Source organism: Gymnodraco acuticeps, unplaced genomic scaffold (assembly GCF_902827175.1).
Source record: "Gymnodraco acuticeps unplaced genomic scaffold, fGymAcu1.1, whole genome shotgun sequence".
Lineage (NCBI taxonomy): Eukaryota > Metazoa > Chordata > Actinopteri > Perciformes > Bathydraconidae > Gymnodraco > Gymnodraco acuticeps.
The window spans coordinates 415,489-435,095 of NW_022989931.1; the positions used below are offsets into that span (position 1 = coordinate 415,489).

At 41.8% G+C, this 19,607-nt stretch overlaps 1 protein-coding gene across 2 annotated transcripts in view; it reads left to right on the forward strand.

Annotated features, from left to right (window-relative positions):
• ugp2b (UDP-glucose pyrophosphorylase 2b) overlaps nucleotides 1-19,607 on the forward strand; it is a 51,592-nt gene that overhangs the window by 3,317 nt on the left and 28,668 nt on the right. For both annotated transcript variants that reach the window (XM_034209944.1, XM_034209943.1), the window contains exons 2-3: nucleotides 1,021-1,148; nucleotides 2,114-2,221. In XM_034209944.1, coding sequence (XP_034065835.1) covers nucleotides 1,050-1,148; nucleotides 2,114-2,221 — 207 coding nt within the window. In that variant the 5' untranslated portion in view covers nucleotides 1,021-1,049. The remainder of the gene's footprint in view (nucleotides 1-1,020; nucleotides 1,149-2,113; nucleotides 2,222-19,607) is intronic.

Here is a 19,607-nt window from a genome sequence, read left to right on the forward strand (position 1 = left end):
TATGTTAAAATAAAAAAAAATACAGTAAAACATAGACAATGATACTAGTGACAATTGAAAGTCAATCCAAATGAAAATCCATATTAGAAAAATATAGGTTTTTAATTAGCTTTTAAACATTTTCAAGGGAGTTTAGTGTTCTAAGATCCATGAGGAGGCTGTTCCATAGTTTAGGGTAAAAACACAACGCAGCCTCCCCAGATCTCTTGTGTGATACCCTTGTAATTTCTAAAAGCAGGGCAGTGGAGGATCTAAAGGTTTGTTGTTGGAACATAAAAAGAAAGGCAGTCGCTGAGATAAGAAGGTGCTAGGTGATGTAAAGCTTTGTAAGTTAATGATCATGAAAGGAACATGTTAGAGCAGGGGTGTCAAACTCAAATACACTGTGGGCCAAAATTAAAAATGGGTACTAGTCGAGGGCCGGCCTGGTTCAATGTTTATTGCAGAACTTATTGAAATGAACTTATTGCACATATTAAACCTGGAACTAACAAAGCTTAAATTATTGCCTATAAAAACAACATTAAACATTAAATAATCAGTTGCATTCATTTCTTATGGCTCTATCTGCAGCTTTTCCGGAGTCATTTCTTATGAGTACATTTTTCCACAGGCCAATAACAGCTTCAACAAAACTATTTCCCTCAAAGAAAAAAACCAAACATTCCCTGCTGTCGTGAGAGAGAAAGTGCAGAAGGAAACATCCATTGAACTCAGTGTGCTGCTCTGTGATGCTAGTTCAAGCAGATACTTGGCATCTCATCTTGGGTGCAAGTTCATCAATGTTTGGGCTCAGGCTCTGAGCTGAGGAAACCCTCAGGATGGAGTGAAGGTGTGCGTGCAATATACCGGCGGGCCAGATCTAATAGTAATTAGAAATTATCCTGCGGGCCGAAATTAAATCCACCACGGGCCTGATTTGGCCCCCGGGCCTTGAGTTTGACACACGTGTGTTAGACTGTGTGTTGCAGCAGTGTAAAAAACGTTGTAACCCCATCTCCCTCTCTCTGTCCGCTGAAGGTCTGAATAAAGGAGCGGCCAACGGGGGAATGGCTCAGTTCCAGGAAATGATGCGGCAGCAGCTGGAGAGCTCGATGAACGCAGAGCTGGAGAAACTGCTGGACAGCACCGAGGGCTCAGATAGAGAGGTACACCAACCTCTCTCTCTCTTTCCCTCTCTGTCTCCCCCGCTCTGATTCTCTCCGAGCATCTGGATGTGATTTAAAGGCTGGTTGGGTCACACACTAACACTGGAAAAGCACAAAAGTGACACATACTGTAGCGCAGTGCCAATAAGGAGACCCACCCTCATGCTTACAGACGCACACATACATAAAGTGTACGTCAGAAGGTGAGGTTTAAGCAAACATTCATCATCAATTATGATATAATGAGTCATTAGGGACTCCCAGCTCATATGAGACACCATATATTTGTTCTGTTGGCCCCAAATATAATTCTGTTGTTAGGAGTAGCCCCATGTTAATCCAAACTTGAGACTGTCTCAGCAATAGCAGCAAGAAAACTAGATTTGAGCGTCATTTCATCTGTTTTCTCTTTCCTAAGACGTTCATAGACCTTGAGACAAATCTGTCACTAAATCAAAAATTGCCTCCTAACACGCTGTTTGACTCTTTTAGACGCTAACCAGGCACTCTCAATCTGCCACCTATCACAAAAGAAAAAGAGGTCACTCAGTACTTGACTCACACTTTGACTCCTCAAGGGTTTTCACATTTAAAGCGTGTGTACTTTCAATGCCCAGTACTAGCAGTTATGCAATAAATAAGCCATGTACACACGCACATCTGTAGAGTACACACACATTCTTAGTTAATCCCCGTTGGAGCTGAGCAGGTTTCTATTGTAATTATCAATGTCATCATAAGACTGCAGAATGCTTTCAAACCACGCCTCTGGGTTAACTACATTTTTTATTAATAATTTTTGACCTACACTCACAACAATAATAACAATTGGTGCCCTTTCGAAAGCAGATTGTACATTTATTAAGTGAATGAATCTCTGATTGAGCCAAAGTGCATATGTGACACATTTCTGCCCACCTGTTTGACATTAATGATGTTTTAAATATAATGCTTTTGTTTTTCAGGTGTCCAGGAAAGACTTTGAGGGTTTCAGGAATCTTTTCCAAAGATTTCTGCAGGTGAAGGGACCTTCAATAGAGTGGATCAAGATACAAAGACCTCCAGAAGACTCGGTGAGTTTGTCAGGGTTTTATTTTTGTGTGTGTTCTGCGCTAATGGGCTAGTATTGAAGAGAGCGAGAACATCACATGTTTGTATCTCCTATAGGAACTTCTGTTGTTTGCCAACAGCTCTTCATGTTTCTGCATCTTACAAGTGAAGATATATGAAGTTTGAATTTTCTTGTCACGAGAAAACTAAGCTAAGACTAAGAAATAATGAATATCGCAACACAAAACACTCCAGGAAGTCCAGTTTGAATAAACATCCACGACATTGAGTCTTACAACTCTTGAAAGTTATTAATCATTTATCCTCCTTCTCAATGATTACAAGACCAACAGTAAAATGACACTGAGGTACAAATCTAATATATACGTTTATATGACGTGTGTCACCAGTGCACACAATCAGAACTGACCTTTGATCACCTTTTTCTTTTGTTGAAAACATTCCCCAATACGACACCTCTCGTTGCGTCTTCAGGTGGCCTCAGGTCTGGTGCACAAAGCAGGTTAACAATGGGAAATGAAAGAAACCGTATTCAGCTTTTCACCTCGAGTCAGGCGTGTGTTTTTAGTCACTGGCGCACTCCTATTCCAGCACCCATCACTCATCATGAGGAGCTGTTGTGAAACCACTTGAAACTTCAGAAACATCCGACTAGATGACGGCAAACAAACTCTCAAAAAGTTAAATGATAGAGCTGCACTCAAAAGTTTGAGGGTTCATTCCTAAAGCTGACTGAATTCTTCATCAACCAGTCTTTTGTTCAAGTCTACTGATTCAGTTTAAACCTGGTATTTCTACACAGTTGCAGACAAAGACTAGGCTACACTAATATCATTGCTATACTATTAGTAGAATTAGATTCCAGTATTAGCCGCATAGGATTGTTTACGACTTGTGTTCTCCTAACATCTCCATTAACTCAAGTGCGTTGTAAAGTCCAAAAGTAAAGTTTTATTATTCTGCTCCACTACTTGTTGGCAATTTAACCTTGGCAATTTCACTGCAGTCAAAAGAAAGTTGATTTAACAACAACAAATACTAACTCATTTAATCTGTGAGTCTCCTTTTCCACCTAAGGATTGTTTTCTAGGCAGAAAATGTTTTAAAATGTCACGTCATAAAATCAAAGGTTAATTTGAAAACTTAAAAAGAAGCTTTTATTAAAATATATTTTTGGTACGGCCCTTTTAAGCGATGCTCATCAAATCTTTACTTGTTGTGGTTTTGCGTGTTATCTGCCAAATGATATACCTCAGTTAATATGTAAATATGGCTGCATCCATGGCAGTAAAGATACGGTGTTACAATATTCACTACAAAACTAATTTCAAGCTTACAGAGGCTTCAAAACAGAAAAGAGTAATATTCCATTTAATCAACAGTAAAAACAGTTAAAACATGACCTGATTACTCAGCATGTGTTAATGATTTGTTTTAATGACATATTTCCACCACATGAAAAAGGGCCTCATTGATAAGATCAAGTGACATCAGAGATAACAGTGTTACAGTGTCCTGAAGAGTCATAAATATCTGTTTCCACTCAATGTTAATCTGGGTGTGTGATTACAGCTTGAATAGGAAAAGCCTGGCTGAAGTCCAAGTGGAGCTATTTGAGGCTTCTGTCTGTAATAGTTATTATTTAGTCAGAGTAAGTATTACTAAAGTGTATTCAACTTGGCCTGGTGTGCTCTTGACTCTCGTGTGTTTTCACTCAGACAAACAGAACTCTAAATCATTCATCTGCTGTAAACAAAGTGGTATCAGTTTTAAATTAAAACATTGCGTAACAAAGGGCGGTTTTAACCAGTCCAACCCCAGTTTAATGGCCAGGAAATTCGCTTTAGTGTTCAAGTTTCCTTTATCCTGAGAGTTTGAAACCAGTCCTTTCAACTTAACACTTTGAATTAAATGACATTTGTGATTCACGACACCTCCACTGTTACAGCTCAGTTGCATGTCAGAGGAAACAACGAGTCCATTGTCACTTGTTTCCCATTTCATTCAAGCCAAAGCCATGTGGGATATTGCTGGAGCGGAAGTATTCAGAAGTCCTAAACAAAAACTGTTTGATAGTGAGAGCAGAGCAGTCACACAGTCAGGGGGGTTTGAGTCCCATGGGAGACACCAATATAGAAATGATATGCCCTAGTCTTTGCATTTTGAGGCATTTGTTAAGCGAGTGGCACATCAGAATAATCTGCAGCTTCAGCATCATCAATATTTAAACCAGTGAGATACATGGAGTTGAGTTTAGGGGCACAGAGACAGTGTTTTTCTTATTATAGATTCAGGTTCAAATGTAGTTTTTTAAGACATTAGTCATTTGACGCAATGCAGTGATCATGCTGCAGTGAGGGTCAGGCAAACTAATATTTCCATAATATTGTTCTGGTTTTGCAGAGTTTTTAAAACAAAAATGGACTTGAGGTGACTGAATTGGCCATAAAGGACTATAAGAAGCTTAAAGGGACCCCTGCCTGAAATAGACTCCTTTGTTTACTTTCATAACATAGTGACATCACTATGTAACACCCGTACTTCTATCGAGTGCCACAGTGACGTGTTTCTCCATAGGATTTTGGAAAATAGCTGGAAATAAGTTTTGTGGTTGAAACACATTTAAGAGACGGATCACGTTTTGTTCAGCCGGATAATATCCACGTCTACCCTACTTTTATAATTTTCTAATCATAAATCTATCGATTAGATTTATGATTAGGAACCGGAAGTGGTAAAATGCTAACTTACTTCCGGGTTTTAGGATGCGTCACTGTGGCACTCTATTGCCTAGCACTCCAACACATTGTACGTGATGTGAAGGGGCGGGACATCTCTAAGTGGTTGACCAATCACACCAGAGCCGGCCAGCTAACCAATCAGAGCAGGCTGGGCTCTGGTTTCAGACAGAGGGGGAAAAGAGGTGCTGCAGCACAGACAGTATGAGAACAATAAAGGGCTTTTTGAACATTAAAGCATGGAGACATGTCACAGTTGAAGAACAAAATACAATTATGAACCTGAAAATGAGCATATACAGTAGGGCCCCTTGAATTGGTTAGCTTGTGCTTCCTTCAATTCAATTCAAAACCTTTATTTATCCAGGTAAAATCCCATTGAGATCAATGATCTCTTTTTCAAGGGAGACCTGCAGCAGTAGGTTCCACAAGAAGACATAAAAACATAAACAACAGAACAACAAAAGGACATCATACAGCAACATGTACAGGGATTACAATTTACATATCTAACCACATGTACAGTTACCAACAGCATCTGATTTTGTAGTATCCAACCGAGCTTTAAAAACATGTAGTGGTACTAGCTTGGTAATTTTCCATTCTTTTTGCAGACTGTTCCATGTTAGTGGAGCTGCACATCTAAAAGCTTTATTCCCTAAGACAGTCCTAGCACTTGGCACATTTAATAAAACCACAGCATGCGATCTCAGGCAATAAGTACTTTCAATTCGCAGAGAGATCAGGGAGCAGATATAAGATGGTAGTTTATCCAACATGGCTTTGTAAATGAAAAAGTACCAGTGACTGAGCCTCCGTACAGTAAGTGATGGCATAACCGCCTTGGTATACAGGGTACAGTGATGCGTAAGTGCTTTACAATTTGTCAAAAATCTCAGTGCACTGTGATACGCAGCATCTAACTTGCTCAGGTAATTGGCAGGTGCATTCATATATAACAAATCACCATAATCCAGCACAGGTAAAAAGGTCACAGTGACTAGCCTTTTCCTGGCCTCAAGCGAGAAACAGGACTTATTTCTGTAAAAGAAACCTAGCCTAACCCTCAGCTTTTTAAGCAGGTTATTGACATGAAGTTTAAAAGTGAGACAGTCATCAAGCCAGATACCCAAGTATTTGTAACAGGTAACCACTTCAAGTTGTATTTCTTGCGTAGTTACAATATCCAAAGCAGTCTCTGGTGTATTTTTAGCTTTAGCTTTAGAAAAGAGCATTACCTTGGTTTTATCCACATTTAAAAGAAGCTTAAGCTCAGAGATCTGAGCCTGAGATCAGGGAGCAGATATAAGATGGTAGTTTATCCAACATGGCTTTGTAAATGAAAAAGTACCAGTGACTGAGCCTCCGTACAGTAAGTGATGGCATAACCGCCTTGGTATACAGGGTACAGTGATGCGTAAGTGCTTTACAATTTGTCAAAAATCTCAGTGCACTGTGATACGCAGTTGCTGATGCCTTTGTATCTCTAAAGTCACTTTCACACATACAAAGCCAATCAAAGTGCCGACTCATCAGAGTTTCTTCGAGGTGCTTGTGCAGGATTTCCTGGTTCCCTTTAACTGAAAGTAATTCTCATTTTGTAGCTCTTCCTTAGTTTCCAGTCACAAGGAAGGGATGCTTCTGTTTCCTGGACACTGAGTTTCCATGTTATGTGTAAACTTCAAAGTGCAAGACTTAAAGGTTTAACAGAGTAGGATTAGGTTTCACCTCAAGGGAGGATCTTTGAAGTGTGAACACAGTGTCAGGGTGGGAATTTCACGACGGCCACGACGGCCATGGCCGTCGTTGCCCCGCACTTTGGCCGTGATGCCCTGTGAAAAAAAAATGCAATTCACGGCCAAAGTGGCCTTGGTGCCCCTGTCAAAAGTTCCAGTGTAAACAACGCTAGTAAAGTCATATTAGTGCGCGCAGTAGGATAGTCCCGTGCCTGTGGATCAGAGCGATTGCTCTGCTGTGATTGTTCCGTCAGAAATGCCTGTAGGGGCCCGACAGCCTCCTCCTCAGCCGCGGGAGCAAGACAAGCACAGGAAAGCAAGCGGACCAAGCTGTTTTGATATGATTTAACTGAAGTATGTGGTAGTATTTGAAAGGACTTAACATTTACGTGTTTATAGAAAGTACTATTAATAGGTAATTACCATTGTATTAGCCTATTTAAAGTCGACTCGTTACATTTTGTCATGAAAACTAGCGATAGCTAGTTTGTATAGCGCTAACGTCTTCCCTTCAAGGGGTCTACATCTAGTGTTGCTTCTACAAACTAGCAGATAGCTGTCACCTTTGAATCTAGTATTTTTCTTGCTAAGCGGTTTTGATATAATACATGACTGACTTATGTGGTTTATGGCTGAACTTAACGTATACGTTTAAGAAACACTATTGCTATTCAGCCATTTGTAAAACGACTGGTGTTGACGTTAGTGCTACACTTTTCAGTCATGTTGATTGACCAGCGTAATTTAACCAAACGGCCTTTGTGCCCTGTCATGTGGCCTTTGTGCCCTGTCATGTGGCCTTTGTGCCCTGTCATGTGGCCTTTGTGCCCTGTCATGTGGCCTTTGTGCCCTGTCATGTGGCCTTTGTGCCCTTGAAAAAAACGTGAACGGGAAGGCCAAATGGCCTTGCCCCTAAAATGACGAAATTCCAAGCCTGCACAGTGTTATGTGTCAGTCAAAGTGTTGCACATGAGAGAAGCCTGTAAGTAAAGCTGAGATACATGACTGTCTGTTTGCTGTGTTTGAAACTTCCTGCTTCCTACTGTGTGACTTTGTGTTGACTGTGTGACTTTGTGTTGATCTCAGCCAAGTTCGTAAGAAGCTGGAAATTGTCATGATGCAATATCTTTTGCCCAGATACAATCATTTATTTGTAATTCACTGTGAAGTAAAACAGGCATTTCTCCTTGTTTACAATCCAAGTACAGTGGTCTGTTTTATAGAGAACAATGGGTTTATCCTTATGTGTTTTTTTAATGTTGTTGTCATGGTAGTGCCGCTGTGAATTGTTAAAGGGTAAGGAGAGGTGTAAGTGTGCTGAGGCATTAAAGCAGGCAAAACACACACACCCATGTTACATCTAAACATGATGCACATTGTTTTAATTGTCCCCACATTCTTCACCAACTTGCATGATTTAATACCCTGACAATAAAGTCTCTTAAGGACTCGCATGCAATGATTTTCATGTGTGAGCATTTTTAACATTATCTTCTGTCAGAAGTTCACATATGAAAACCATCGTGTGTCTAGAGCAGGGGTGTCAAACTCAAATACACAGTGGGCCAAAATAAAAAAAATGGGTGCTAGTCGAGGGCCGGCCTGGTTCAATGTTTATTGCAAAACTTATTGAAGTGAACTTATTGCACATATTAAACCTGGAACTAACAAAGCTTAAATTATTGCCTATAAAAACAACATGAAATAATCAGTTGCATTCATTTCTTATGGCTCTATCTGCAGCTTTTCCCGAGTCATTTCTTATGAGTACATTTTTCCACAGGCCAACAGCAGCTTCAACAAAACTATTTCCCTCAAAGAAAAAAACAAGCATGCCCTGTTGTCTCAAGAAAGAAAGTGCAGAAGGAAACATCCATTGAACTCAGTGTGCTGCTCTGTGATGCTAGTTCAAGCAGATACTTGGCATCTCATCTCGGGTGCAAGGTCATCAATGTCTGGGCTCAGGCTCTGAGCGGAGGAAACCCTCAGGATGGAGTGAAGGTGTGCGTGCAATATACCGGCGGGCCAGATCTAATAGTAATTAGAAATTATCCTTCGGGCTGAAATTAAATCCACCACGGGCCTGATTTGGCCCCGGGCCTTGAGTTTGACACACGTGTGGACTAAAGGGATGTGTTTTGATTTCTGATGTGGATTTTTATACGTGATTTCCTGAAGCTTCTCCACGCTGCTAAGATTTAACTTTGAGTGATGTGTTTCAGATGGATTTGATGAAAGCTTTACCAGGACGCTGCACTTAATGTGTTTATTGAAACTGATGACTAGACAGTGTCCCCGACCTTTTAGATTTGTTCTGCTTATGTTTCCCTCTCAGATTGTCTCATTAAAATGATTTTTTCTCTTCTCTCCACTTCTCTTAAGGCACCATTACTGAAGGGTTTGCAATATGTGTTTAATGGCTTATTGAATCATTCACTAGTGAGATCAGTTATTAGCCTATTTTAAGTGGGTTTTCAAAAAGGGACAGCTTCCTGATTCGCTGGAAGATTTACAAATAATAGTTGTCAGTATACACTAAGGGTATTGTTCTGATGGGAAGTAAACCTGACATTCCCAATCGCCAGCTCTGCAAGTTCAAACAAACATGATTTGTTGCAATGCCTAATAGTTTGCTCTCACTTCCTGTTGTGAAATACAGCCTGTGGTCCAAATATTTTTTCCAAAGACAACTCGCACATGAAGCAAAGGACTGCTAAATAGTTCGTTATTTTTAACGTCATTGCAATGTCACCTTGGGCTATGAACACATTGCAAAACACTGTCATATTGCAACATGGGGTTTTTCTGAAATAGATTGTAGAAAACTGCACCTTTTTTCGTTTTCAGTTTAACGTTTAAGCAGAACTGAAAGGCAGAACTGAGAATGAATAAAACAAGATATGTTTATTTGTGGTCATTTTGTAATGATGGAGATATTATTCAATATAGTCTCATATCCTCATATCGTGCATCCCTAATTAAGAAGGTTTCATGCCAGAGATGTTGCTGCCTGGCGTTTGTCAGCCCGTTTGATTCTGTCTCACTGAACATTGACAAAACTTCCTCAGTTTCTCCCCTGGCTCTGGACTCTGTAACCAAACACAAAGCCTCATCTGTCTTTTCCTCCTCCGTCAGCGTAGAGTAACTGCATCTCTCCCCAATTCTGAGCCGCCTCATTTATTTTTGCAAGATGGAGAAGAGTAAAGATGGAGATAGGAGCAGGAAAAGATGAATGAAGTGTGAAAAGAGGACATTGAGAGTTTCATAAAGGGAGACGGAGAGAAGATTAGAGGTTTGGAGAGACAAGTTTTGCAACGGGGAACATCCAGTGAAGGAGAAAATGACAGACACACAGTAATGAGATGGGGAGTGGGGGGGAAGAGGGTGAGGATACATGATTGGGCATCATCCTGTCTCAGTGAGGAGAGTAAAGGAAAATGGGAACTACATCAACCCCTGGATTTAATACCTTGACAATAAAGTCTCTTTTTAAGGACGGGCATACAATGATTTTCATGTGAGCATTTTTAACATTATCTTCTGTCATCGAATGTCATGTGACAGAAGTTCACATATGAAAACCATCGTGTGTCTAGACTAGAGGCATGGGTTTTGATTTCTGATGTGGATTTTCTGAAGCTTCTCCACCCCGCTAAGATTTAACTTTGAGCGATGTGTTTCAGATTGATTTGATGAAAGTGAGGAGAGTAAAGGAAAATGGGCACTACATTTTTTAACAACCACTGCCAACAAAATGAATAATCCAGTATAATTTTAAGCTATAAAACCACACAGCTGACATATGAGCTGACAATGACAGGAATGTGTACCTGGCTTCATAGTCAAATGCCAACATGCATTTCAGATAGAAAAAAACAAGAATATGCAAATTTGACAAAAATGTACCTTTTTAAAGGTGAAAATAACACTGCGTCCTATCATCTTGTGCACATGTTCATTCTTTTTTTTATATCAAAATGAGTCAGTCCGGAGTTATAATTTGCTTAGCTCTATTTTGCCAAGACCATGGTACCAAGAAAACAGCCACAACAAAATAATACACAATTGTTCACCCACCAACAGCTGTCACCGGATGAGGAAAGCCTCATCAATGTTTCCTCGTGTTTTTCCAGTTGTTCTTGTATCACTTCTTTTGCCTGCTCTGAACACAGTTTCTTTAGAGCAGGTTTGTTGGGGTGTTGGAAAAAGGTCAAATCCACCACTCCTGTGCATGACAGGTATTTTAAAGGTTAGCATCTGACTGTCAAAAGAGCATTGGAGGCAGTCGCAATTTCTACAGGCTCGCACTACCTGTTAGCATCTGTTAGCATCTAGCTCTCCTGCTTACAAACTTTTAACCATCCCTGCTTATACAAGTAGTAGTTTTAGTTATCTGCGATCTGCGGAGGCCTACCTGTGAGTACGGCTGTACTGAGGTGTTTTTCCTCCGGAGACGTCGCGAAGAGACGGAGCGGCTCCACCTGTTGCTGCATGCGATCTGCGATTTACGGAGGCCTGCTCGTCGCGAAGAGACGGAGCGGCTCCACCTGTTGCTGCCTGCGATCTGGGATCTGCGATCTACGGAGGCCTGCTCCCACCTGCACGGCTGCACTGGAGAGGTTTTTACCCCAGAGACGTCGCGGAGAGACGGAGCAGCTCTACCTGTTGCTGCCTGCGATCTGCGATCTACGGAGGCCTGCTCGTCGCGAAGAGACGGAGCGGCTCCACCTGTTTGCTGCCTGCGATCTGCGATCTACGGAGGCCTGCTCCCACCTGCACGGCTGCACTGGAGAGGTTTTTACCCCGGAGTCGTCGCGGAGAGACGGAGTGGATCCACGCTTCGGGCTTGGCCTGCTTCCACCGGGCGTGTGCTGCTTTACTGAGGAGGTTTTTTACCACGGCTGGGGCCTGCTTCCCACCTGTCCTGGTTCTGCTGTAGCAGAGGCCTGCTTTCACCCCGGGGATACCACGCTGCTGCTTTCGCCTGTCCTTTGCTGCTGTGCTGATTTTGCTCCAGGAACATCGCGGTTCCCTGGTCTGGGAAAATGGCCCATATCGGGATTCTGCTGTGCCTGTTAACTATTTTGGACTATGAGAAGATCTCTAATCTTTCTGAGGAGTCTACTGGATTCAGGTCTGTTCTGCCACCCGCAGTGGGCATCCCCTGCAAAGGTTCGATGTGTTACACAAAAAATTACCGGTTGCCTTGTCACAGTCAATCTGCTCAACAAAATATGTTTGTCTTTTTTGTTTTCCTGCGATGATGGTTCTTCAGGACTGCTTCTTAAGCTCTAATCACACTCTCGCAGACTTTTCCGGTGATTCTAAATTAGATGACAATGTATTTGTGTCGTTTAAGAGGAAAAGATGCCTGTTTTTGTTGTTGTTATTACTGTCAGGAAATGTACAACCTAACCCTGGTCCGCCCAGTAGTAGTAGTCAGATCGCTATTCCTGCTGATTTTAAAGCTAGATCTGGGTTGGGTTTCATCCACTTGAATGTGCGCAGTCTGTTAGGTAAACTAGATTTTGTCCGTATCTGGGCGAGCTCGACTGACGCAGACGTCATTGTCTTATCAGAGACGTGGCTAAATAAATCTATTTTGGCCTCTGACATTGCCTTAAATGGTTTTAATGTGTATCGTACCGACCGGCCTAATAAAGGTGGCGGCGTTGCCATTTATGTTAATAAGTTCAGTGTAACCGCTGTAGTTTCCAAATCGATCAGTAAGCTATTTGAATTTTTAGCCTTAAATATAGAAGTGGCAAAGGGTCAACAGGTCATGGTCGTGGGCTGTTACAGACCCCCCTCAGCTGTCAAAGACTCCTTGTCTTCACTAGCAAATATTTTATCGCAATTAGACTACAAGGAAATAGTGCTACTTTGAGATTTTAACTGGGACTGGTTAACTGCAGTGTCAGAGGATTTTAAAAACCTTTGTATCTCTTTAAATGTTACTCAGATTGTTGACAGTCCTACTCGCCCTAATATTAAGTCCCCAAATAAATCCTCCCTAATTGATCTCATTTTAACTAATGTTCCCTATAAATACTCAGCTGTGGGAGTATTTGCGAATGATTTGAGTGACCACTGTGTTGTAGCCACAATTAGGGACACTAAGGTCCAAAAGGTTAAACCTCGTATTATCATCAAGAGAGACATCAAACATTTTGTGGAGCAGGGTTTTGTGCATGATCTGTTTGGGTTTGATTGGGGAAAAATCGATCTGTGTGCTGATGTAGAAACCGCATGGTCTTATTTTTATCTTGGTTTTATGGAAATTATAGATAGACATGCACCCCTGCGTAAATTTAGAGTGAAGGGACGAGACAATCCTTGGTTTTCTGCTGAATTATCTATTCTCCTACATGAGAGAAACAAGGCCTGGGCAAAGGCTAGGAATTCAGGCTCAGAGGTAGAATGGCTGCGTTTTAGGCAGCTAAGAAATAGCTTCACTTCACATGTCAAAAGTGCTAAATCTAAGTATTATCTGTCAGTTACCACAAAGAACCTGAACAACCCTAGAAAATTCTGGAAAGCCATAAAATCGATATCCACCGGTGATATCCGTAATGAGCTACCTCCGTGCCTTACCACAGTATCTGGCACTATATCGGATAGGACCACCATACTAAATTGTTTTAATGAGCATTTTGTGTCCTGTGGCTCTCTGTTTCATTCTGTTTCTAATTCTGCTTCTGTGAACACCACAGTCGGTGACTCAGAACAATGTGGTCTGGAAAACCCCTTCAGTTTTACTCCTTTTACTGTTGATGTTGTTCGTGAAGTCTTAACTAAGCTAGATCCTAAAAAGCCGGCTGGTCCGGACAACGTAGAACCTTTCTTTTTAAAGATAGCTGCAGATTTTATTGCTCCACCTCTTACTACTCTTTTTAACCTCTCCCTCAGCACGAACAAAATCCCAAAAGTATGGAAGTCAGCTTATGTCCTGCCACTACTAAAAGGAGGGGAGGCCACCTTATTAAACAATTATAGACCCATCTCTAAGTTGTCAGTTCTGGCCAAGGTTCTTGAACGCTTAGTGAGTGAACAGGTAAAGGAGTTTTTATGTAACAATGACATCCTGTCTAAACATCAGTCAGGCTTCAGAAAGCAACATAGCACCATCACTGCCACAATGAAAGTGGTGAATGATATTACGAGTATTTTAGATAATAAGCAGAGTTGTGCAGCTCTATTTGTTGACCTATCCAAAGCTTTTGATACTGTCGATCATTGCATTTTGAAGCAAAGGCTGGTCAGTATAGGCATGTCCAGCCATGCAGTAGGGTGGTTTGTAAACTACCTCTCTGAAAGATCCCAATGTGTTCAGTTTGATGGGCTGTCTTCTGAGTGGTTAAACATCACTAATGGTGTACCACAAGGTTCAGTTTTAGGTCCGCTATTATTCTCTATCTATATTAATAGTTTAGGTGAAAATGTCGAAGGAGCAACCTTACATTTTTATGCGGACGATACCGTTATGTACTGTGCAGGTCCCTCGATTAACGAGGCTGTTGTTAAATTACAGGCTGTTTTTAACATTATTCAGGCTCAGCTCTCTGAGCTTAAGCTTCTTTTAAATGTGGATAAAACCAAGGTAATGCTCTTTTCTAAAGCTAAAGCTAAAAATACACCAGAGACTGCTTTGGATATTGTAACTACGCAAGAAATACAACTTGAAGTGGTTACCTGTTACAAATACTTGGGTATCTGGCTTGATGACTGTCTCACTTTTAAACTTCATGTCAATAACCTGCTTAAAAAGCTGAGGGTTAGGCTAGGTTTCTTTTACAGAAATAAGTCCTGTTTCTCACTTGAGGCCAGGAAAAGGCTAGTCACTGTGACCTTTTTACCTGTGCTGGATTATGGTGATTTGTTATATATGAATGCACCTGCCAATTACCTGAGCAAGTTAGATGCTGCGTATCACAGTGCACTGAGATTTTTGACAAATTGTAAAGCACTTACGCATCACTGTACCCTGTATACCAAGGCGGTTATGCCATCACTTACTGTACGGAGGCTCAGTCACTGGTACTTTTTCATTTACAAAGCCATGTTGGATAAACTACCATCTTATATCTGCTCCCTGATCTCTCTGCGAATTGAAAGTACTTATTGCCTGAGATCGCATGCTGTGGTTTTATTAAATGTGCCAAGTGCTAGGACTGTCTTAGGGAAGAAAGCTTTTAGATGTGCAGCTCCACTAACATGGAACAGTTTGCAAAAAGAATGGAAAATTACCAAGCTAGTACCACTACATGTTTTTAAAGCTCGGTTAGATGCTACAAAATCAGATGCTGTTGGTACCTGTACTTGTGGTTAAATATGTAAATTGTAATCCCTGTACATTTTGCTGTATGATGTCCTTTTGTTGTTCTGTTGTTTATGTCTTCTTGTGGAACCTACTGCTGCAGGTCTCCCTTGAAAAAGAGATCATTGATCTCAATGGGATTTTACCTGGATAAATAAAGGTTTTGAATTGGATGTACCTGCTCTGTACATTTCAGTTCAGACGTGGCCTCCATCCGGTATTACTCGTATCAGAAATGTACTCTTTACATAGCTGACAGTACATGTTCTCCTGCATCGACTAAGATATGCATCGTACTACCATGGTCTTAGTACTGTAACATGATGAAAACACATTTGGGAGAAGGATGCAAATCGATCAAAATCAGCTGTCGGTATTTTTATAATCAAGCTACTTTTTTCCTGTTGTGGAAACACTAAGAAGCAGATTATCCTTTTTACATTACATTGCATTTAGCTGACGCTTTTATCCAAAGCGACTTACAATAAGTACATTCGACCAGGAAGACACAACCTTGAAGAAAACAGAATCATATAAGTACATCAGGTTTCATAGAGCCAAACATTTCAAGTGCTACTCAACTGGCTTTAGGTAAGCCAGTCCTTTATTAGTATAAAAGTGCTTCGTTAATAGTTCTATCGCTCGAAGTGGAGTCGAAAGAGATGAGTTTTCAGTTAGCCCCGGAAGATGTGCAAGCTATCTGCCGTCCTGATGTCAATGGGGAGCTCATTCCACCATCCTGGAGCCAGGACAGCAAACCCACGTGTTTTTGCCGATGGGAACTTGGGTCCCCCTCGCAGCGAGGGCGCAGCGAGTCGTTTGGCTGATGCAGAGCGTAGTGCACTCGCTGGGGTGTACGGTTTAACCATGTCCTGGATGTAGGAAGGGCCAGATCCATTCGCAGCATGGTAAGCAAGTACCAGTGTCTTGAAGTGGATTCTAGCAGTTACCGGAAGCCAGTGAAGGGAGCGGAGTGGTGTGGGAAAATTTAGGAAGGTTGAAGACCAGACGAGCCGCTGCATTCTGGATGAGCTGCAGAGGTCGGATGGCACATGCAGGTAGACCAGCCAGGAGGGAGTTGCAGTAGTCTAGGCGTGAGATGACGAGAGCCTGGACCAGAACCTGAGTCGCTTTATGTGTCAGCTGGGGACGTATCTTCCTGATGTTGTAAAGCGTGTATCTGCAGCAACGGGTTGTAGCAGCGATGTTTGCAGTGAAGGACAGGTTGTTATCTAGGGTGACACCCAGATTCCTTGCAGTCTGAGTCGGGGAAACAACTGAGGTGCCGATGTTGATTGTTAGGTCAAGAGTGGGACAATCTTTTCCCGGAAGGAAGAGCAGCTCAGTCTTGTCAAGGTTGAGCTTGAGGTGATGAGCAGACATCCACTGAGAGATGTCAGCTAGACAAGCAGAGATGCGTGCAACGACCTGGGTCTCTGAGCGGGGAAAGGACAGAATTAATTGGGTGTCGTCAGCGTAGCAGTGGTATGAAAAACCATGCGGGCTAATGACTGATCCGAGCGAGTTTGTGTACAGGGAGAAGAGGAGGGGACCAAGAACAGAGCCCTGAGGGACCCCTGTAGTTAATTGACAAGGGTCGGACTCAGACCCTCTCCAAGTCACCCTGTAGGTACGGTCTTTCAGGTATGAGGTGAGGAGGGAAAGAGCAGAGCCTGAAACTCCATGTTTTTGGAGAGTGCGAAGGAGGATCTGATGATTCACCGTGTCGAATGCAGCAGACAGGTCCAACAGGATGATGACAGAGGAGAGGGATGCAGTTTTGGCAGTGTGCAGTTCCTCCGTGACAGCAATGAGAGCAGTTTCTGTGGAGTGACCTGCCTTGAAACCAGACTGGTGCGGATCCAGAAGGTTGTTCTGATTGAGATAACAGGAGAGTTGTTTAAAGACAGCGCGTTCAAGTGATTTAGACAGGAACGGGAGGAGAGAGACAGGCCTGTAGTTTATAACATCAGACTGGTTGAGAGTGGGTTTCTTTAGGAGAGGGTTTACTCTTGCCTCCTTGAGACTGTTTGGAAAGTGACCAGAAGTTAGAGAAGTGTTGATGAAATGGGTGAGAAACGGTAGAATATCAGGAGCGATAGTCTGAAGGAGGTTTGAAGGGATAGGGTCCAGAGGACAGGTGGTAGGGCGGGCAGAAGTAATGAGGGTAAGAACCTCCTTCAAGCTACTGTCTCTTAATCCACACGACATTTGAGATATGCTGACATTATGTGTTTGATTTAGAGCCATCGGGTAAAAGCCAGATGTAGCTGATGTTAACGTAATGATATTCTACAGAATTATCGGGTCAGTAATGTTTTTTATAACGGCCAAAAGCCGCTGTCTAAATCCTCAAAATGTGGAAATCTGATCTTGAACTACATCCTGATGAGCATCTGTTTCTGTATTCAGATCACTGTCAGCAATGAAAACAATATTTTCTTCATACATTTTCAAGAGCATGAAGATCTCAAGTTATTCCCGGAATTAGACCAATGTTGTCTGTACACGAAGTTATCCATTCCTCTTTCTGTCAGCAACATACAAATATTTCAAATGAACAGTCAGACTTGTTCTCTGAGTAACAAGTCTGTGTCTCCACTGAACCAGAGATAACAGTTTGATTCCAGACATGTCGACATCTTCCCTTTCCATTTTATTCCCACATTGTACAAACCATATTTTAGTTGTATAACACTCTGAATCCTTCTGAAGTGTATGGCTTGAAGAAATACTTCCTAAATGAACATCTGTAGATCAGTTGTGCTACATTGAATTGATGAAGAAAACAGTTTTTCTCACGTGCCTCAACGGTGAACACAGAATCCCCAAACATTTGAAAAGTCTTTATGAATTTAAGAAAATGGGGGCAGCGATTTGAAGCAAAGCATTATCAAAACAACCATTTACAACCCTTTACACAAGTCTCATGTATCCGGTCGTTGGTTAATTATTTACCTTACCCAGGCTTTATAGATTTCATTTCATCAAACATCTACTTTTAAAACACTTCCACATAAGAGTGAGTCATCTTTACCTAAGTGGTTTTGGTGAAAAAGCATGTGTTTCGAAGGGAGTGAGCATACTGTACGATGGGATAAATGAGGTTTTGATTATTCAGCACAAGTAGTGGGAGTTTGTAAGAGTTGGGAAAGAAGGACCCATTTACTTTAATTCATCAAGACTTTTATCTGTTTTGAATTCTTTGTTCAACAAGGAATTTAGTAAGAACATCTTTAAAAAATCAAGCTAACACAGATTGAGTTATTTTTATTCAAATAATAATTTGAGGTGTGAAATATCCCTTTTTAATTAAGAACCAGTAGTATTTCCCTCAGTCGGGCCAGAGAGGTGTTTCCTGCTGGCTTCTGAGTGCTGTGTTCACACACACACACACACACACACACACACACACACACACACACACACACACACACACACACACACACAGAAGAAGAGGAAAAAGCAGGCCCCGTCTGTACCGCCCTGAAAGGAAAACGAACATCTGGAAGTGGAAGCCTTTTAACTGCGGGGGTGCAGGGGTAGGATGGGGATCCCAGAGGAAAGTTCCTCAATATAAAACCACACATCCTCTCTATTCCTTCTCTGTGAATTCTTGCTTACTTTCTAAATGTCTTTTTTGTTTTCCAGTACCTGCAAAGATTTAGAAATGAAACCGCTTTAATATATGATAACAGTAAGTGTTTACCACCCACCTGCACTCCTTTCATGTAAGTCAGTTGACAAATAAAAACAACTCTGTGTCCAGGTTGTCACTATCAGAATGAGAATTCCTTTATAAGTCCTGCAGCGGTGACATTTGCAGTGTTACAGCAGAGGTGAATTGGCTGATAAAAGTGTGTGTAGATTGTTCTGTGGGGGGTGGGGTGGGCGAGTTAGCCACCAGAGGAGAGATAGCGTCTGTTTCCATCAGGAGGTCTGCAATGTGACCGCAACACTGATTGGTGGAGCTGTGCTTTAAGCAGGAAAGGACACAGGGACACATCCTGGCTTTTCATTTCCTCACACACACACACACACACACACACACACACACACACACACACACACACACACACACACACACACACACACACACACACACACACGTTGTTACTATAGGAAGGCACACACATCTAGAGTTGACATGCTCACTCACTTCCCAACATCTAAAAGCTGTCGTAACATTTGGTCAGAATGGACTCTCCCTGGATTCTTCTGCACATTACTCACCCTTAAAACTAGATTACAAAAAAAAGAAAATCCCCAAAGAGTGAAATGTAATCAAGCTGAAAGAAACTTGAGGAGAAACACAAGCACCAAGTGAGAGCAGTGTGTGTGCTGCTCGTTCCTGTGAGTTTACACACAGCAGTGTCCTCTGTGTTACTCTGTGAACTCATCCTCTCTCACTCCTCTCTGCTCTGCGGGAGACATTTAGAATAAGTCGATACATTATGTGTGAAAACGTTGATGATAGGTGTGGTATTGACCCAGTAATGTGGCTTTAAACACATACACGCACACACACTATACTATACTCTAATGGCTTTCGCTGCCTCGCCAACCAAAGTGCTAAATACTGCATTTAAAACAGCTG